Here is a 22,142-nt window from a genome sequence, read left to right as displayed (position 1 = left end):
TCAGTCTGTGACCTAATTCTAAAATACTTTTGTACAGAAATTGAAATTAGGTAAAAAATTGATGCTTGCCAAGTCTGTGTTTCATCCACCACCACCGGTGTGCTAGAAGAAATCCTTACCCTCGAGTGAACATTTGGAAATTTAGTTATATTATTCTTCTTTAGGGCTAAATGAAGAAAACACAAAATGATGGTTAAGTTTTAAAAAAATAGGATGAACATTTAAGAAAATTTCCTAAGTGTTCCTTGCAGACCTTGCTCTACATCAGCTGTGGCAGCAAGACAGCCAGCAGGCAGAGAGATTAGGAGCGAAGGAGAGGGCAGGGCAGCTGTTACGGGTTCAGACAGGGCATCTGAAAAGTAAAACCCAACCCAAGCTGCTTTGGAAATTGACCAGCAAGAGAACATAAATGCCACCTGAAGGAAATCAACGATGAATCAAGCAAATTACAAAAAAAAAAAGAAAAAAGGAAAAAATGCATTCCGAGAAATAAATCTGTTTCAATTCCGTATGCATGCTGCTGTCTGGAGAACCACACCAAGGCATAACTGAAGCCATATTTATGTCACTTGCAACTGACCAAAAATGGTTTTGGAAACATTCAAAGATGTTTAATGCTCATTCACTTACATGTTCAAAATGGCCACATCATGTTGTTTTGAATCCATTTCCTACGGATTACTCTGAAATGTCTGTTAAACATGTTCATTTACAATTTATAGAATAGGTTAAATGGAAATGTACTTTCTTGAATGAAAACTATGCAAACTAAATATGATATGAAAAATTATGTTATTGGTGCCCAGGTTTTAAAAGCATAGCTTAATATCAAACAAAAATGAGTCTTGCAATATTTAAAGAAGAAAATGCCTGTGTAGTCTTTCCATTAGATTAACCAACATGTGATCTGATTTTCTTCTAAAGGGCATGTCACATTAGACACCTTTTCCAAAGTTTTTCAGTCACTGCCTTTCTTTGCATAATTCTAGCGAGTCGGGGTATTTGGCGTTGCACTCCTACGAAGGCAGTCATACAGGGTGAGGCAAAAAGGACAGACTTTTTTTTTACAAAATCACAAAATCACAAAATTGTTAATTGTTTCTTACAAAGAAATTTATTGAAAGATTTGAGTTCATATTGAAATAGCATTTGACAATTTGTAGGGATGGAAATGCAGGTCTAAATGCAAAATACGCCTTACCGAACGATCACGGAGGCCAAGTTCAGAAGAATGCTTCCGAGCAGATCGACTTGGACTGCGCAGCAGGGCTAGTTGTACGCTTTCCACATTTTCAGGGGTACGTGCCGTTCGTGTAGCCCCTGGCGGTCTTTTGTTCATTAGTGTACCTCGTGTATGAAGTGCTTTAACCCAATGTAGGATAGTGTTACGAGCGGGAACAGCTTTATTTCTGTGAATATTGATATTGCAACGAAACTCACGCTGAACTGCGGTAATAGATTGGTTGTTCTTGACAAAAGAGTCGTACGCAAAAACGCGGTGTTCTATCGTCCACGGCTCCATGGCTTCAACTAAAAAGAAAATTAAAAAAATGCTAAGACTTCATGAACCTAACGCCACCTACCGCACATCTGTCACTCCACCTAGTGGTGAGTCCTAGCCATTTCAAAGACGTCCTCTGTCCTTTCTGCCTCACCCTGTATAATGTGACATACCCATCAACTCACTGTAACTAGTCTGTGACTCGCCTCGACAAAATCAGTTTTGTCTGTAGTCATTTGCTCCTCTGCAAATACAATGCATATAATGTGGCGATGAGGAATAAGGTACACAGGAGTATTGGACCTCACAAACAGAAGACAAGCTCATCAGTGCGATGTCTTGTGTTTTATGTGCCAGAGATTGTGACTAAACTGTAAAACCTTCATACAGCAATGGCTCATATCAGGTAGTAAACTATTGGCTGTCAGGGAAAAGGGGCAAGCAAAACTATGCTAGTAAGTCATAATGCAGTTGCTAAGTTAGAAACGTCCAGTGATTTTCAGTTATGTAAACTGTCATGATCCATTGCCTGACATACCCTACGACTAGATGTCACATTATGTGACATCAGCTTGGCCTATAACAAATGAGAGTCCAATGAAACAATTCAGAAACAAAGTCTTTATTGAGCACACTCATCAGGCATTTACCTGTTCTTATTGAAACAAGTATGCTCTAACAGTTGAGACTTTAGTCTGATGTTCCCTGAACTTTATGGTGAATCTCACACATTGCTTTTAATGAATTTTGTTCTGACTTATTAATATTTTTTGATCCATGTGGCAATAACTGCTCAGTTTCGTTTGTATCAAAATATCTCAGCTGACAGTAAGGTGTTTAACTCAGCCAAAATAAAATAGTGACAATAAAAAAAAGTTTTCCTTATGTTTACTCATGTGTTTACTTTTGATGTTATGCTGCGTAATGCCCATTTTGTTAAGTTTCAACTCAAAAAGAAATATCCTAAAGTTCTTCTTTAGAGTTTTCCAGTACTCTTCAGAATCATTTATTCTGTGAAACAGAGAAGAATGTAACAAAACTGGAAGGGACATGTACTAAGAGGAGATTGACTGTTGAAAATAGTGAGGAAGAATAAATTGGAGGGAAAGAAGTCAAGAGAAAGTCTAAGACAGGACATGTTATCTGAAAGATGGTAAATCATATTAAGAAATGAAAAGAAGAGCAAATGAAAAAATAATAATGGAGGAACTGGCAATTGAAGAACCTTCCTTATGGCAGGTCTTGATGTTAAAAAGCTATGCCAAACTACTCTATCGCCTTCACATTGCTTCTTTTTTGGAATGTGATGTTTCTTTTTGGACAGCTACAAAGGTTGCAGGCAAAAACTCACAATTTCATGTACACATTTCCTTGCGTCTCAGTTTTCATGACTTTAGCAAACTTGAGATGAGCATTTTTTTCATCGCTCCCATGAATACTACACTTATTCTGAATTTTCTTATGAGGAATTCATGAACATTAGATTATATAGAAGCTGCCTCGCTTCAAGGTAGTCTGTCTGTGTTCATATCCCGGGTGGAGTTTCCCTGTTCTCCATGTCTGCTTGGGTTTTCTATGGGTATTCCAGTTTCCTCCCACTGTCCAAAGACATGCAGGTTAAGTGGTCTAGTGATGCTACATTGGCCCGTGTGTGTTTTCACCCTATGATGGACTTTTGCTCCGTCCAGGGATTGTTCCTGCCTTGTACCCAATGCTTGCTGGGGTGGACTCCAACTTTACTGCAACCCTCTTTAGAATAATATTACAGAAATTTTTCCAAAACATTTTAATTATTTGACTGAAAGTTGACAGATGACTAGGTTTTCTTATTATAATTTTGCTGTTAATTCTTTGAAAATGTTTTAATTGTTTAACCTTGTGCTAATGATCATAAAAGTGAAAACATAACTGAAGCTTCAACTCCTCTTGAGGATTCATTGTCATTTGATTCAGTGTCTGCTCATTTTGAATTATACATTTAATGGAAATGGTATAGAAAAAAATTAAAAGAACTTGAAACATTTGGCTACTGTGTATTAAAACCTATGACAAAAAATATAAAAGGACTTGCCAATGAAACTGAAGAGAAGCGGTTATTTTTTGTCATATTCAAGTATTGACAACAGAGCAGACACAGGCAGCTCCACAAAAAAGCAATAAAAAAGAGCAGTTATAGTGCCAGTTAAACGGGTACGTTGATTAGCAATGGCCTTAGTCACTAAAGAATAAAAAAAGAAACTCGGAGATATAAAAAAGTAGCTATACTTGTTCAATTCCTATGACAAATGAATAAATGCAGTGGGATATTAAAAACAAATGTAGTAGAAAACTGGAAATAAATCTGTTTAAGAGCAGCAATTGGCTGGAAGACAACTCTGAGTAGCCAGATTCTACACGTATGTATATCTTTTCTAACAAAAGCAGTGAGGGGTTATATTAGTGTGTTTGACAAAGACACAAAATAGCATAATCCTTTTTCATGTTATCTGTTTAACCATATTCCTTGTATCTATTATGACAACCTTGGTGAGAATCAGATCACATTTTGGGTCAAAGTGCATGAATATGAGGAATAACTGTATACAGTTCACAAACTTTTTCTCAATGTTTGTATTTCTGCATATCTTCTGTTAAAAGTATATTATTTCCCAAAGAGACTACAGCACTCAATATTTGAACTACAACTTGTCAATCACGTAACTGACATGTAGGCAGATTAGAAACCATGCCTAGAATGGACGAGACGAGATGTTTCACATTGCTCAATAAGCAGACTGATACCAGCGTTATTTTCTGGATACAACTTGAGTCAGTCCTGATGAGCTTAGGAGAAAAGGGAAATAACAAATTGGAAAAGATTCTTAGAAAGAGGTTTAACTGTTTTAAGAGAAAAACAAGAGATAATAGAACATGGAAAACTATGTCAATAGAAACTGTAAGCCGATTTGGCCTTTTTTAGCTCAGAACATACACGGAGACGTCTTACTGTTACGGATTTTACATGTTAATTTTATGTCAGTCAATCGTTTTACCAAATAATTAAGTGCTCTATTTTTGCTTAAAGTGTTTGTAGCAAGATGCATTTTATAATTGAGTTCATAGTTGCTGCACTATTTTAAGAGTTAGAATTTGAGATGCACAAAATCATTTGAATACAGGATTTTTATGAAACTATACAGTACATCTGGATAACAGTACAGATCCAGCAGCATCTTTATGCCTCACTTATGATGCATGTCCCAATTTCAAAAATGTCTTTATCAGGAAATATCTTACAACACAATATAAGCAAAACTGATTTTCAGATTTTGAGAGTAACACTTAACGGATTGCTGACTGGAATTGCTCTTTGCATCTTTCATTTTCTTGGTATTATACAGCATAGTGCCACAGTATGCGTATTTCTTCTTCAAGTGACAATAGACAGGCTTTTGTATGCATTAAGTGTTACTAAGAAAGCTCCTCAAGGATAAGAGTTTTCCCTGATGACTCGCATGCAAATTGACATTTTTAACTTTCACCCCATGCACTGTTTTTGTACACAAAGCAAGAGATAAAAGTGCAAATTTTACAGACAGGTAAAATTGTGCAGGAAAAAGAGTTGAGTAAATGACACAAAAAGCACAAATCAACAGAAATAAACACCACAGATCTAACAGACATGCATAAGTCACACTAGTGCTTCATGAACATTTAATTTCCCAGTGATAAGTCAATATTAGGAAAGCAAGTATAATGCCACATGTACAAATTAAATATTTAACATTTCTTCATTACTACAATAGGAAAAAAAATCTGACTTACATGAGTACTTGTTGTGCATTTAGACCAATTAGTCAGTGGCAGCGATATTCGTTTACTTAATTTTAGCTCAGATTAATTTACGGTACCTGATTAGCCACAGCATTTTAAGTATAAGGGAAAAAATATTTTCTGATAAAATAGATTGACAAACAACCCATTATGAGCAATTTTAATAAAAACTCATAGTAGAGAAATTGTTACTAATTTGAAAAATGGAACACTAAGTCCTAGCCCATGCTGAATTTCTTAATTGCAAATTGAAATGTTGTGACATTATCCTTTGCTCTCTCATGAGAAAAACAACACACAATATACAGAAGTCAAGTCAGATGAACCGTGTGATGACAATGGCATCTCATGCTGACACACTCATGGAAACAACGTGGAGTTTCTTCCATGGTCTTGGAATTTCATGCCAGGTGGCATGCAATGGGGAAAAAATAATCTCACAGAACACCAGACACAAATGTTAAACACCAAGGTGGTCTTTTAAATTAAAAAAAAAAAACATTAACAGTGGGAGAAAAAAAAACAAGCATACAACAAGTTTCAACGTACAGAAACCTTTTAAGAGCATCAGCTGAGGAAGTGATTAATTTTAGTAATGGAACTCCTCAGTGTGAACGGGATCGCAGAAAAAGCGAGAGCCACGCTTGGCTGTTCGGGCAGTAAAGGGGACTGTCTTCAGCACTGCATTGAAAACAACAGCCAGACAAGACAGAACATGGTAAGTAGCAAACACCACATTTTTAGTACTTTGTTAGAAAACTACAAAAGACTTGAACTCAGTACTGTTAAAATCTGAATTGAAAATATCATTTTAAACATGACACTTTAAATGTAATTAGTTATTAAAACAGGTATTAAAACAGAATGAGTCAGATTTGATCTTTAATTGATCAGGCTCTAAAGTAACAATGCCAGCTGTTCAATTAAAACAATGCAAGCAGCACTGATGAAACAATAAAGTGCATCATTAACACAGTATATGCAGCAGAGCCGGGCTGGGGGAACATCAAGGGAAGTACAGCAATGAGTAACGATTACTTTTTAACCTGTTTAGAAATACTCCATAAGCTGTGTCACTTTGGCCCACTTTGCCTAAACAGCAAAATACTGTGGCATTACTTAAAATGTAGCCATGCTAAATAAAAGTTAATCATTCATCTGTAAGTTAGAGGTTACTGGTCACAGCCAAGCTCAGGTTCTAAGAATTAAATATTTGCTCAAATCAGGTGGCGTGTGTAAAGAACTATGCCTGACACACAGAAGTAGGTTTGTGTGTTTTTTTGTAATACACACTTGCACATTTGTGACTAGATCTCACCTTCATTCATTTTTAAACCATTTTTTCCTGATGAGGAAAATGGTTAGTGAATTGTAATACATAGTGACTTAACAAGAGTTTTCAAAACCCCTTACACATAAAAAGTATATTTTCAGACTCTTGTTCTAATTTCTATGCACGTTACACTCACCTGTAATGATGTCCTCAATAGCTCCATCTTTTCCCTCGTAAACGTGTCTGTTATCTTTAACTTGCTTCCGCCTCAGCTCTGCAATTAACTCTTGCTGTTGCCTCTTATTTTTGTGTGAAGGGGACTGTTTGTAGGGAAAGATATACATTTATACATTTTTTTCCATGTATTTAAAAATGTAAATAATGTGACAAATCTTTCTCACAAGTACCATGTAGACCATCCTACAATAGCTGAAATTGTTATTTATTTATTTATTAAAAAGAACAAGTAACTGGTGTGTCAAGTTTGAGCTTTTTGAGTAATCAGGTCTGAGCTTCTGCTCAGTATCTACTGTATGTATACCTGCACACATAGACTACCTGGACATTCTAATCCTACTTTATCTTTTTTTGTATTGCCCTTGTATACTGCATCATATTTTATATTTTACCTTTTGTATTCTGTATTGCCCTTATATGTTGCCCCAGTACTATCAAGACACCTTCCTAGTACACATTAGTGTACCTGGCCAATAAAGTGAAGTCTGATGCTGTGCTGTGATGAATTCAAAATTGAACGTCCAACTAAATTGCTCACTAAAACACACCAATGTAAGATTTTTGCTTGATTACATACTGTATGTTGAATGTAGAAACAGTCAGCATGTGTGGACTAATTTAGAGTATTAATGATTTTACCTCATAACCCTTTGTGTCTTTTCTTACTTTACTGCAGTGTTTCAGTAATCATATTATTAGAATCGCTCATAGCAGTCAACATCAGTGTACTACCTAGCTTGCACAGATAAAGCGAGTTTGACAATCCAAACTCCACAACACAGTGCAAGGCAAGCAGGGACATACTGCTTGATTCATACATCAGTAAACTACAATAACAACAGGCTCTTCTGTTGCATCGTTACAGGGCAGCCTTGTTAACAATTTTACAGCAGCTGGACTGGAAACAAACTTCAAAGTTTCAAATCCAATCCCAAACTCAATGTGTTATCCTGAGCAAATTACCTATCTTGTCTCCTGTTCTCAAAATAGTATACATCTTATAATGTTCGAGCAAAGTGCCTTGGGATGGCCTTTTTCAGTTAAAGAGGTAACATAAAATTTCTTTGTGCACATACATTGTCAGTGTACATTAAAATGAAAACGTATTCACAAAATGCAGTATATGTATAAAAGAGAGGGTCACACTTAAAATGTAATGAGACACATGTAGGGAGAGGGTACAACAGAAGTACTCGTGTAAGAAGTTAAAACTGAGTTAGAGAGACATTTTAGAAGGAAGCCTGAGCATCTCTGGACTGTGGTACACAACTGGGATAACTCATATTGCGTGTGTGCATTATCCATTAAAAATGGCTTTCCCTATTGTCTGGTCTTTATTTGTGAAGGTGGTATTTATTATATCACTCTAGGGCAAATCCTTTTATTCAACTCTCAGGAATAACTCTTTGATGTATACTGCAGTAAATGAAGTAGAAACAATACATATTGTAGTCCTTTTATCCCATTTTTTTTTTTTACAGTGAATGGATATTTAGGCCTCTCTGGGAAACACAGCACCAGCTTAATTCACCAGGAAAGGTAATTCATCTTTTGAGAATGATGGAATAGGACCTGGTGAGAATTGCAGTGTAAGACTATTGTCATTTTCCTTATAAAGCACTGACATTTATCTAAACCTCAGGAGCAAGCACCTGGGTGACAGTTCAGTCAAGGGAAAGTGGAAATTGGAGACTAGAATTTCATTTTCTGTTTCTTTTTAAATGTTTCCATCTATGTATTACTTTAAATACCTAAACAGAAATATATTCTTTTGTTCATTATACTGTACAGTGCCCTGTGTACACACAAATCTAACTGAAAGTACCTTTTGGTCTTGCTGCTCCATCAGAGCCTCCTGCTCCAACAACTTCTCCATTAGTGCCTGTTCCTGCTTCTTCCGTTGTTCATTATCTTCCTCAGCTTGCTATAAGAATAAAAATACATTTTATGCCTAATAGTGTCTACATATCCAACAATCAAACAATATACATTATGCTATTCAATACCACCTTAATGTATTACTTTTAAATGTACTCCACAGTATTTTTTGACACACTTCTAGTTGCATGTTGGATGACTTGCAGTTATCAGGCTGACTCTGAAGTCTTCCTTAATGATTCTCCATTTTATTTTTATTTCCTTGGGGCTAAAAATGGTTTGATAGTTTTCAAAATACATTAAAGTTATTCCCAGATATTGCCAACAAGTTGTATCCCATTTAAATAAGTATAATGTGTATTCCTCTAACAGACCTGTCGCTTATACAGCACGAGTAACATTGAGTTTTTATTTCTTTTTTCCATGGACAGTTTTCACATTGTTTGCTGTTGTACAGCACTGACCACACATTACTCTCCATTCTGCATGAAAACATGAGATTACATTTTTTGGCCACCACTACAAAGCACACGGAGCAAGTAACATAAAATAAATAAGATAACATTTTTGGGTGGAGTATTCCTTTAAATGAATGCCTCCATTCAGAGTTCACCCCAGAAAAATTCATTTTTTTAAAATATTCAACTATTTCTTTAAGTATTTTTGAAAAGTGTCTCTCTTTATATAACTAACCACCCCAAGGAACTTGGCTGTACATATTGCAGCATGTGTTGTTTGCTGCTAGGACTGGCTCCCCTGTAGCATGCATGCAGATACGTGGTTAAGATTTCAGAACCTGAGATGGCAGGGTCACCACTAGCACTAATTCCCTGCATTATTGCAAATGAGCATCTTCATCACGTGGCATAACTGGAACTGACCTTTCAGCATGGTTGAACTGAGACACACAGCACTTTTACTAATCACGCTAGAGGGACATGGGTATGGTGTCTTTGAACACTATGTAAAGAAAATGGATGTGACTTTGAGATGATTTTTAAAATCTGAACAGGTTATAACAGGCACATTGGAATATGACCATATTTCATTATATTATTAATGTTATTATTTTATGGTGTGTGCAGTTCTGGGAATTGCACTTTTGTATTACTTTGAACCCTGAATTCAAAAAGCACATTTACTTCTGTCACCCTCCAGTTCTTGCTTTATATTCTTACACACTGTCAACGCCTCAGCTCTACAAAGCACAACTGCCTTTAATATAGCTTGCTACATTTTTCCTTTTAGATGCAATAGCATTTTCTCTCACTTCTCTTACTTTGTAAACCAAGATTTCTATATTTGTCACATACACAGTTATACAAGAACAACATGTAGCAAAATGTGTTGTAGATCGGCCACCAGTACACATTTCTTCGTCACATTTTTCCTTGTCAGTAATTACTTAACTCAAGATACTTTAAAGCCACTGCTTTGTTGTTTTGCCCTCATATCTACAAGTTTTAGTACTTCTTCACTGATGAATATGGCGTCACTTCAGCAATCTACAATGTGATAGTCAAATCAACAGCATAGCCCATGTCAATACTCTTCTTATACTTACCAGAGACATTACTAATGGCTTTTGTGTGGCCTAAAATTTAAAATGATATGACAGGTACATTCTGCCCTTTGTCATGAATGTCATTTGTATTGCCTCCCTGTAAGCATAGGCAAGTGGGCCATGTCCTGGTCTATCCCAGGTGGCATAGAAACAACTGAATTGTCTAAAGTCAATGTTATTATGGGAGGAATGCACAAATAGGGATACGCCATCAAGATTCTTTTTGTATTTTAAATGATACAATACTGTGATTCCCAAACTCGGCCCTGGTGACCCACTGTGGCTGCAACGCTGCAACCAACTTCTGTTTTTATTTGGATTTCTTGCACAATTAAGTGAGCTGTTGTTTCTGTTTTTTGGGGGTTATGTAGAAATTACAAAATTAAGTCTGGTAAATTTTTATAAAAATGTACTAAGCAGTTATATGGGGATAATGCACCTTTTTTTCTTTACTTTTTAACAATATTGTCCTCTTGATTGTCAACTTTTCCAGGTGTTTTTTTAAATTCATTATTTACTAATTTGTGGCTCTGATGCTGAAGTATTTCTAAATGTCTTACTGATGGAAATATCGTACTTATGTGCCTTTCTCAATACCGAGTAAGAGAAAACAAAAAAGACCAGCTAAATAAATGAGATCAGCTATTATTACTGATTGTGAACCTGTCTGAATAAAAACCTGCATGCCACATGTTGTGTGCTGGGTGCCCAAGAGCGAGTTTTAGAACAATAGATTTAACACATTTTAAGTCTCACATTTGATATGAAGTTGTTAGATACCATTTTTGAGGGTATTATAATAGCACAGTGGTTAGCACATGATGCATCCTGAGCTCAAATCTGTGTGTGTGTCGAGTCTGCATGGCATGTGGGTTTTTCTCCAGTACCTCCAGAGACATACCAGTCAGGTGATCCCATATGTGTGTCTACAAGCACTTTGGTGGAATGGCACCCCATTCAGTGTAGTGTCCTGTTTGGCACCTGATACTACCCCTCCCCAAACTGCATTAAGTGGTTTAGATATTATGTATGTATGTGCGTATGATTTTTGAACTTTTTAGGTTTGAATAAAAGTGAAGGATGAAGGTTTCAGTTTTTTAACATTTTACCTCAGCACACCAGTTTAATATGAGAATGTGTTGATAAACAACTTTATAAAAGCATTCTTACAATTTGCTTTACTTTCTCATCTTATAAAACCTAACAGCTTTTTCATGGTGTATAAGCATAATGTCATTATGGATTCAGTGAAACGGAAACCTAATGTGCAGATGACCTCATGAAAATATTCTTAAATTTGATGGCTACTTTAGAGAAGAGTCTTCATGATAGTGTAATATTACATTTATGTTAATTATCCATCCATTTAGTGAACTTGCATAATCCAGAACTGCATCACAAGAGGCAAGCGCCAATCTGAACAATACAGTACTACACTTGACACGTGGCAAACTAGCATGTGCACACACTCACGCACACATTTGATCAGAGTTGCCTGTTAATCTAAATGTCATTGGGATGTAAGGAAAAATCCTCTGACCCACACACACATAGTTAGTATGTGGTCTCAGCTGCTGTGAGGTAATAGCAGTAACCAGTGCTCTGTTGGCTGCCTGATATGTAATAAGTACATTATTAAAATAAATAAAACGTAAAAACAAAAAAGTGATGAAAAACCCCAATCTGCTATAAAAGGTGATCTGATAGTCAAGTGGTGACAATAACTAATCTTACCCTGTATGCTTTTACAAATCTGACAAAGACCGGAAAGAAGACAGATGGAGGGGTAGTCTTGGGGTTTTCTCCAAAGTATTTTACTACTTCGTCAAATGCATCCTGCACAGAAGACAAAACAAAACACACTCAGATTCACAGTAGTCGTTTACAGGCAGACAGAGGTGGCTGTAGCGAGGAGAGTAGCAGGATGTCTAAAAGACCGACAACACTGACCTGTGCAATCTTGGCATCATCCTGGAGTTTCTTGAGCTTTCCCTCATTGTTGTTGATGAAGTCCTTAAGCAGGTTGTTGTGGCCGTGCATGCTGTATTCACGTTTTGTCAGGTCAAGCCCCCTCTGCAGTTCTTTTACGTCCAAGAGTACATTCTCGAGGGACACTATCAAAAAGAGACAGAACAATGGATGGGTGTTGAATTCTGTTTTTGTATGTTCGACTTGATTGTATATAATGTTATTTTCTTCATTGTATAAGTTAGACTTGATCGTTTGGAATGTTTATTTTCTTCAAATAAAATAAGAAAAGAGAGAGCAAAAGAGTAAAATGCACTATCATTGTAGATAAGAACATGTTTTGTCCTGAGAACTAGACACAATAAGACTCCTGAATTTTTCAGTGCTTACTTCACTCAACCTCAGTTGCTGACTGAAGCAGTTGCCAGGGAAAGGGTACCTCAGAAAGGGCACAGAGCAGCAATTTGCCCTAACATGGGCCTAATCAGACATTTGCTGCTTTACACTTCTGCATGTCCATGAACAAGATGGTGTCACCTGCAGGCAGTGTACTGTGTATCTGCTGTGCATAATGGGATGGCACCAGATAAAAGTTAGTGAGCCCTTTGAGGAATGGTAGAAAAGCAGTTCCTCTAGACAGTGAATTGGATGTTGTTATATACCACATGGAATAGGTGAGGGGCTCTATAAACCAAGAAACACTTGGTCACACAGCCAGAAGGCTTTCACAGGTGCCTGGCTCTTTAGAAACTGCCTAGGGGAGCCGTTATATCTCTAGAGTGGCTAGATGGCACTTTGTCCTGGAAACTTGTCCTGGTACGGTGTATCACTTACTTTAAAACTAGGAGACATACTAGGTGAAGTCTTACTAACGGAAGGGAGGCAAGCTGTGGTCCAGAGGACAATGTGGACAATAAACTAAAGGGATAATGGTTGATTATTGTTTCAGGAGGTGGTAGGATGAGGAACCTCTCACTGGAAACCTTTTTATGAAGTGGGTTTTTCTTTGTTTTCTCCTTGTCAACTTTGCATTCTCCAAGTGATCGTCCCTTCATTATATTTTAGGTTTAAAACAATTATTTTGATAGATTTTGGTCTTTTTTGCTCTCATTCTGTGGGCATGGAAATAACAAAAAGGCCCAAAATTGAATGCACCAGTTATGGGCAGCTACAGATAGAAACACACTCCCAACCAAGAGCACACCTGCACTCAGTAACAGGATGGCAGAATCTGAGATACTTCAATGGAATTTATGAAGTGATAAGTGTTCTTGGGGGAATAAACAAGAAGGAGGACACTCCCCAAGGACAGCACCTCTGTTGACAATCTAACAGGGTCTTAAGTTCAATGAATCAACAGTGGTAACCAATGGGGCCTGTTTTTACACATCTACACGACTGTGCTAAAAAGACAGAAATAAAAAAATAGATCTACAGCAACTGAATGAGAAAAACAAAAACAAATCACTTTAAAATGTGAAAGAACAAAAAAAAAACAACTTTCTGCACTGATTATCCATCTGTTGTTGGTAATTGACGTCTGTGTCCTTTGCCATAGTCCTTCTGCTGAGCAAAAAGTGAACTCTAAATGTAACTGAGCTGCACTGTTGGGCCTTGATGCACAAGAAGAAATAGACGAAGGTTGATTATGGCATTAGCAGGTGCAGTCTGGATTTCTTATGAGCACTTGGTTGATGGTCTGTGCAGTATTCACTGCCTCCCCTCGTCGATGCTTTTACTTCATAGCACTGCCTCTTGGCTGGCCATACCAAGTCAGAGTCTGCTATAAATAGGCAGAAAATGAAAGGCATATGTGCTCCATTACGCTTGGTAATTTGAGTCCTTTTGTGGTTTCAGTCTGCCTAAATACTCACAAAACTAATCAGTTTTATTATATGTTGTGCACATTATGCATTAAAAGGAAGGTGACAATGAGTCAAGTTTAGTGCTGGCAAATACCGTATAGGAAAATGTGTTTAGTATCTGTATTGAGCTAAACTAAACTAAACTAAGCTAAGATAAACTAAATCCAAGTGCAACATATACCTGTAAAGTAATCAAAAAGTATGAAGTTTTTTTGCAACACTATATCTCCCTAAACAAAACTAAAAAACTGAAATACTAAAATTATTTAGGGTAGCATGGTGGCACAGCGGGTAGCAAGGCCACCTTGTGGATCCAGTGTCTCCTTGGTCTGAATCCTACACCTGTATGTTGTACCCGTGATGCTTGTAATTTTACCTCTGGGTATTCCACTTTTCCTTACATATGCCCAAAGAGATACTTGTTAGGTTAAAATGTGATTCCAATTAGCCTCATAAGTGAGCATTTGAAAAATGATAATAAAATGGCTCACTATGTTCATTTAGGTGTGCAGGCAATGTTAAATCGCCCCTAGCGTGTGTTAAGTGTGTGTGTCTGCCCTGCGATGGACTGGCACCCTGTCCAGGGGGGTTTGTTACTACTTTGCACCCCACGCTAGGTGGGATAAACTCCAACCTGCACCCACCCAGGCCACCCTGATCTGGATTAAGTAAGTACGAAAAGGACATGACTTACTGTATGTTCATTTAAATATGCTGGTGACTTTTAATTGTTAACATATGTCTCTTTCTCTATCCTCATATATTTGTTAACATTTTTATATCTTACTCAGGGCACAGGGGGCTATCCCAACAGCATTGGTCAGTAACTGACCCTAGATATGGCAACAGTCCATCATAGGATTATAGATACATGTTAAAGATAAGCCAATAAACTACAGTAAACAGTACAAAAACATGACAAAATCCCTCCAATATTCCACTGAAATAAGCCCTGTCATGGTGTAAGAGCCTCAGCACAATACTCAGTACAAAAAGCTCATTGAGCACAAGGATTGACGGCATACTGTGAACTCACATAAGCCCTACAATCCCAAAATACAGACTCAGGCTAAAGATTCACTGCTTATGCACTCTTTTGTCTTAGCTGGGTTGTGAAACTTTAACTTCTCCATTTGATTTTTCACAATGCACACGCTTTTACATGTCCATCATTCTGATATGCTGGGCAAAATGTGCATTAATACCTGAGTGGTGTTGTCCTTAAATGCTGTGGGTGGTCAGTGGAATTTTCTGGTTTTATTAATTATTTAACTTAACTTCAAGTTCAAGTTTACAAAAATGCACTCACTGTTAAGGAAAACCCTAGACGAGGCATTTCTAAAATGGCCACTAGATGGCACACAAAACCCATGTTTGGCTACTATAGGGTGCAAACAAGTGTTTGATTAAAAACAAAACTTCGAAATGTCCTGCAAGACTGATCCAAAATACACAGTTATTATCATAATAACACAGTTTACTATTAGATTAATAGCTCAAGTTGTGCGTGTACACACACACATACACACTCTGTATGTATATTTCAATATGGTAGCATTTACATCTGCTGTCCGGTCAACGCATATTTTTCCCGTGTCTGCTTGGGTTTTTCTCTCGACATACATCCTTAAAGATCAGGTTGTTTTAACTGCTGCCCCTAAACGGTCCCCAGTATAAGTGTGTCTGTGAATTGGCCTTGCAGTGAACTGGCATCCTGTGCAAAGCTTTTTTCTAACTTGTGCTCACTGCTCTTAAAATAGGCTTTGGCTCTCTTTGCGACCCTCAATTGGATTAAGCAGGTTTGAGAATGCTTGTGTGTGTGTTTACTTAGACATCACTAAAGATAAGCCCTCCTACTGTCTCAAAGTGAGTTATTTTAAGTTATGTACTAGATATACATATATACACACACACACACACACAGTATGTAAAAGTTGATAAACTGCACAGATGGACTAAGTGACAGAATTGCTCAGAATCATACACTGACTCAAAGGTGGAACATGACATGAGCTGGCAGCCTGGTCATTTAAAGTCTCAATACTGTCGTCAATACACCATATTTCATATATTTACAGAAGTCATCTGTTTTATTTATTCAACTTAAAATTATATATCGAGCGTATCTCTCGTTTAAAATTGTCTAAAATGTTTCCAGGGCAAAATCCAACCTGCGAACGCTGCAATCAAGGTCCGGCCTCACTGGGTCACATGTTTTGGCCTGCACCAAATTGACATCATCCTGGACCAAAATCTTTAGATGCCTATAAGATAGCCTGGACGTCACAATCCCTCCTAATCCACTAGCAGCTGTGTTTGGTGGTCTTACAGGTGGGCTTAAAGTGGAGAAGGACAAACCAAACTATAATTGCCTGCGCCTCACTACTAGCATTAAGACTTATGTTGCTCAAATGGAAAAATCCTAACTCACCTCTGTTAAGTCAGTGGGAAACTGGTGTTATATATTATCTAAAATGGGAACAAGTCTCACTTAGAGGATCTGTAGAAAACTTTTTCAAAACTTGGCAGGATCTAATCAGTAATATTTTAGAATAAGCATTTAAATTGAGGAAGCAGATTCTCTTCTCTCTTTTTTATTCTATTTATTTTTATTCATTTATTTACTTATATATTTTTTACTATTATTAAAGTTTTACTATGCTGGCCTAGCTCTTTTTCTCATGGGTGGGCGTTTTGTGAAACTTGACTTGCTTGTATGTAATGTTATTTGATTTTAACAACAGGGGTTGATAAAAACCTATTCTTATAGTGATGTGTGTGAAACGTACTCCGTATTTATTACGTTGTTTTTAAATTCTTTTTGATATACAGTATTAAGAGTTCTTGTCATGCCGTAATGACCTTCATTGAAATCAAAGTAACGCAAAAGCCTACAAATACGCTGTGCACAGTCCTTTTTAATGTTAAAAGCAAGAAATCTGCAGCAGAACGTGGTTTACAGCTTACCACATGGTTCATGTCCAGCGGTATACAGCGGTGCCACCTAAAACACTCGCCACATATATACAGGACCACTGTAATGCAGTCAGAAGAAAGGACCCACAGTCTCTGAGTTACACAAATACAAGGTTGACCGGACAGACGTTTAAATGGGACTCGGGGCAAGTGAAATTCAAGGCTAATACTAAAAGCGCCAGAGAACTGGCTCAAGCGTGGCTATCCAATAAAACGGCATTAGTAGACATTTGGACGTGAACCCAGCATGTGCAGGTTTGAAAAGAAGAACATGCAAATAGTAAATAAGACTTTATGAGCAACACCTCCCCGTTTGCTATATATTGCCTTGTATTCCTGTAAGTCTAATCAAAAGCTTATGAATTTAAAAAAAAAAAAACTATTTTAAGATACGTGATTTATTTGGTCCCTTTGTGGATTTCCAGCTACAAGTATGCAAACCGTATCACAGACCTTCGCCGCCACACTTTACAGTGCATATCATTTATGGCGGAGTGGTGGCTCTGAGGCTGGGGATCTGCACTGGCAATTGGAAGGTTACCGGTTCGAATCCCGTAAATGACAAAAGGGACTCTGCTCTTTTGGGCCCTTGAGTAAGACCCTTACTTAACCTGCAATTGCTGAGCGCTTTCAGTAGTGAGAAAAGCGTTATATAAATGAAAAGAATTATGTATGAATTCATTTTATTTAAAAACACCTTCAATCGCCCTGTTAAGCTATGAGAGGAAGTCTGAGAACTTGAAGAAATCACTTGCCGACCAAGGTGGCACATGTAAAGTCTACACAGATGGGCGCTGACCTCAGGACTCAGGAGCTATAAATCAGCAGCATTTGACGCGCTTATATTAAATGTACTTTCAGTGGTACACCGGTAATAATACAGTTACATCTGACACATATTTCAACTGAGCTAAAGAATGAATGTGGCACACCTAACAGTTTAACACCATAGAGTACTACAGGGAGGAATGAGGATTTACAGAGATGTGCCATTCTCAAGTATCTAAATAAATACACATGACTATGCAGGAACAGAGCCATGAAAATGAAAGCAACTTGACCATTGAAATTTTAACACTGAATTGTGCAAGCCAGGCACCACTGCAACTTGTAGCTTCATCCCTTTATACAAAGCAAAAGAAACTGAAAGGTTTAACAAACCGTAAAAGCAAAAGCCTCAAACCAAAAATAAGAGTGGAGCGCTAACTTGAGGGGACCTTACCTGCTGCAGCCTTCTCAACATAATGAAGCTCATTGTAGAAGACGGTGACCAACGGATACTTCTCCTTGACCACATTGGAAATGTAGTGCAACAGGGTTTGTTTTCTGTCAGTGGACTTGGTGTCCAGGAGCTTTGGGAACAGAAACAGCAAATTTAAGTTAGGGAAGCCAGCATGCATCTTTAAAAAAAAAAAAAAAAAAGCTTTTATTTAAAATACAGTTAATTCTCAATAACCTACATGACTTTTTTTTTCAGTTTGTGCCCACCCATGAGACACTGTTGCCAACCAGTGGTCAGACAGTGAATTCTGCAGTGAAGGTGCACAAGACTATGGGAGACCATGTGGGTGAACCTACAGCTTAAAAGAGGAAATGCCAGCCAACATGGCAGCTCCACTTTAAGGTCAGTAGTCTTGTTTCTCGTATTTCTGTTTGGATGAGGCCTCAAGGACTGAGCCTCTCTCTTTGCTTTTTAACAGTACACTACGCTCAGTAGCGGCAAAGTGGTGGCAAAGCCAGGCCATCCACATTTAGCTCCCTGACGTTATTTGTCATGCCATGCACTGAAGATTCTGAGGTGACAAAACCAGTAGACTCGCTGGGCTATGAAGACTACGGTAATAAAACAGGACTTCACTAAATGAAAATAAAATAAAATATCTTCCAGACTACACCCTTTGGTACAATCATCCAACACATGATCATAATTGTGTTTGTTTAAATTGTGTCAAGTATTTTTCTCTTGAGTGGATCTCAGTGACAGGTGTATAAGCATATGGTATGTAATTGTAGCCATTTTGTTCCAAACACACATAAAGTTTCAGGTCCTTAAATAAACACAGCAGATTTAAAAATTGCATTACCAGATCCAAGCTCTGTAATTTAAAGCCGTACACAGCTCCCCTTTTGCTGCTGTTCATGTAGTTCCCAAGCGCCAAGATAATCTGCAACGAGACAGTGAGGCAAAATTCAAATGATGTCTTAAAGGTACGTCTGTAAAAATATCTGCTTGGCATTTCCCAGATGCCCTTGGTGAACACATTAAAAACTCCATCAAAAGCAGTATGGGAGTTATTAACTACAAAAAATACACACTCTGCTGAGACCAGGCCAGGAGCCGCACTGATGTACTGCATACCCCGAGTTTGACTTCCGAACAAAGTGCCTTCTGTTTAAAGCTTCTTTAAATGGCCTTTCTCCATGAGACCCTAGTTTACCCCGACTTAGGCTTACTATCCTCCTGCTCTCCACCTGGTTTAGACTTAATGCTTCGATTTCTAATAATTTGTATTTTATTTTCTGCTTTCAAAGTTTAAACGATGCTGATAAAAAAGGTGGAGACTACAATAAGAAATAAATTAGAAAATGACCTAAACAAAAATAATACACTAAATAGCAGCCAGCATGGGTTTCATGAAAGGAAGGTCCTGCCAAATCAATTTTTTAAAGTTTTTTGAAGAAGAAACCGGAATAGTGGACAAAAACAAAGCAAAAGATATAAATTATCTAGACTTTGAAAAAGCCTTTTGATACTGTCGCACCCCAATTCTGAACCGAGAAGCTGTAGGCTTTACACGTAATTTACAAAACTGTATCTTTAGATGGTTAAAAGGCAGGAGGCAAAGAGTACAGATAAGAGGGGCCAGGTCCCAGTGAAGACCCTCAGGGGCTTCTCCTTTGATCGTTACTTTTTCTGATTTACATTAACGACATAGACTTTGGCATTTTAGGAAACTTGTGAAGTTCACAGATTAGACTAAAATCAGAGCAATAGCCGACACTGATGAGGCAGCAAAAGCAGTTCAGAAAGACTTGGACAAACTTCAGAAGTGGACGACCACTTGGAAAATGTGGTTTAATGTAGAAAAGTGCCAAGTGCTACACGTGGGCAAAAGGAACATCAATTATAAATACAAGACAGGAGACACTGGCCTACAGGAAGCAACCTCTGAAAAGGAACGTAGGAGCTGATGTTGAAGCAACATTTTTATCATCTATTCAATGTCCAGAAGCTATCAAGAAGGCAAATAAAATGTTGCGTTATATCACGTGAACTGTTACTGATATAAATCGAGGGATGGATGTTATGCTCAGACTATATAATCCACTCATCTGGAGTATTGGGTGCAATTCTGGTCACCACACAACAATAAAGACATAGCAGCACTTGAAGCTGTGCAGAAGAAAGCAACCAAGTGCATCATGGAACTTAAGGATATGGCCTACTCTGAGAAACTCTGAGAAGTAAACCCATTTAGTCTCAGGGTGAGGTGAATGCATGGGACCTAATCAGGCCATCAAGCAACATTTATTCATTTTAAGGGTGAATCACATACTCAAGGACATCTGTAGAAATTAAGGAGAAGTGCATTTAAGACTGAAGCCAGGAAGCTCTTCTTTACACAAAGAGTTGTGGGACTCTGGAACAAACTACCGAGACATGCAGTTGAAGCAGAAGCCATGCCAACCTTTAAGAAGAATCTGGACGAGTTGCTGGGACAGCTTAGCTATTAGCTAAACAAACAGGCTGAATAATCTCCTCTTGTTTGTCAACTGTGTTACGAGATGTTCTTAGGTTCTAAAAATCAAGTTATTGTACCTGTAATATTACAGGAAATGGTTGAAATCCATTACATTTCCAAACAAGGTAAATACTTGCTTCATTCAGAAGTTCATGGGAGGTCAAACAAGGCAATGTCTTTCACAGCTGGTTTTTCAGACAGGAATTTATAAGCAAATCACAAAAGGGAAACCCAGTAGGTTCATTATGTACAGATAACATGTCTTACGTTGGAAATTAATTACACTATTTATTCAATTATAGGACGGTTACTGCCTATGCTGCTGCTGGAGTATGTGAATTTCCCCTTGGGATTAATAAAGTATCTATCTATCAATCTATCTACAATCAAAAATCTAAACAGCTCAAAAGATGTCAATGTTTTTAATAGCAAAAATAAATCAACAAAAATGTGTCAGTGTATCTACACGAAGATACAGTGTGTGTTTGTTTATAAGGCATGAAAGATGGTTTGAATGGGGTATGTCACACACGTGTGAGTAGGAGGACATTGTATGGACCAAGTGAAGGTAATTCCACTCCAGGCCAGGGGGTGGCGGGGTGTAGTAAATCTTCTCCTGTTACCTCTACAGATCAGCCGCGGGAAAACCCATCTGACTCAACCTTGAAGACGTCACTTCCGGTTACGTTGCTTCGACTGACGTCACTTCCGGGTCCGGTGCCTCGATTGACATCAGAAGATGGTCATGTCTGGTTCCCCTACGTCACTTCTGGTCATTCACTTCATTTAAAACCGCCATCTTTGCAACTCAACTTCATTTCTGTTTTGGACTCAGTCTTTTGAACATCTCTGTTCCTTTCAAAACCTTTTGCAGCCAGGGATAATATATGGGTGGCTGCCCCAATCCTTTTTAAGTGTGTCAAGTCTTATCATTTTACAGGTACAAGTGAAAACAACTTAGTCTTGTTGATGTACATATTTTTTTATAAGCATCAGATATCTAAAACAAAAAAATTGTGGGTTTTGGGCACTGACACCTGGTAAGTTGATGCCAAAACTGCGACACTGCCATTGAGTGCACCCCAAGATGGACTGGCATCCCATGAAGGAATTCTTTCAGGCCCCACACCAAACTCTGCCATGACAGGACTCAGCTTTCCAAGATTCCATAAATAAAGAAGGATGAGCATTTCTGGATGCTCCCAGTGAAATTCCCAACAAAATCCATAATGGCTATTTTTTGAATGAACTACTCATCATAAACTTGTCCTCGTCAGTCAGGTTCTCCTAAGGCTTGCTTTCTTTTTCATTCACATTCATGAAT

The 22,142-nt window shown here is 37.8% G+C and overlaps 1 protein-coding gene across 7 annotated transcripts in view; it reads right to left on the bottom strand.

Annotated features, from left to right (window-relative positions):
• fmnl2a (formin-like 2a) overlaps positions 1-22,142 on the bottom strand; it is a 356,613-nt gene that overhangs the window by 2,442 nt on the left and 332,029 nt on the right. For 2 of the 7 annotated variants that reach the window (XM_039757422.1, XM_039757426.1), the window contains 7 exons: positions 19,160-19,240; positions 18,298-18,427; positions 12,217-12,380; positions 12,001-12,102; positions 8,650-8,748; positions 6,784-6,907; positions 5,864-5,995 (listed from right to left, as the gene is read on the bottom strand). In XM_039757422.1, coding sequence (XP_039613356.1) covers positions 5,904-5,995; positions 6,784-6,907; positions 8,650-8,748; positions 12,001-12,102; positions 12,217-12,380; positions 18,298-18,427; positions 19,160-19,240 — 792 coding nt within the window. In that variant the 3' untranslated portion in view covers positions 5,864-5,903. Of the gene's footprint in view, positions 1-69; positions 167-5,863; positions 5,996-6,783; positions 6,908-8,649; positions 8,749-12,000; positions 12,103-12,216; positions 12,381-18,297; positions 18,428-19,159; positions 19,241-22,142 lie in introns of all 7 variants that reach the window. The other 5 variants (XM_039757421.1, XM_039757425.1, XM_039757419.1 and 2 more) reach the window with 3 other exon arrangements.

The sequence above is a fragment of the Polypterus senegalus genome, chromosome 6, assembly GCF_016835505.1.
Source record: "Polypterus senegalus isolate Bchr_013 chromosome 6, ASM1683550v1, whole genome shotgun sequence".
NCBI classification, from domain to species: Eukaryota; Metazoa; Chordata; class Cladistia; order Polypteriformes; family Polypteridae; genus Polypterus; species Polypterus senegalus.
The sequence above is the reverse complement of the archived record's forward strand: the minus strand, read 5'-3'. Positions and strand labels throughout refer to the sequence as shown.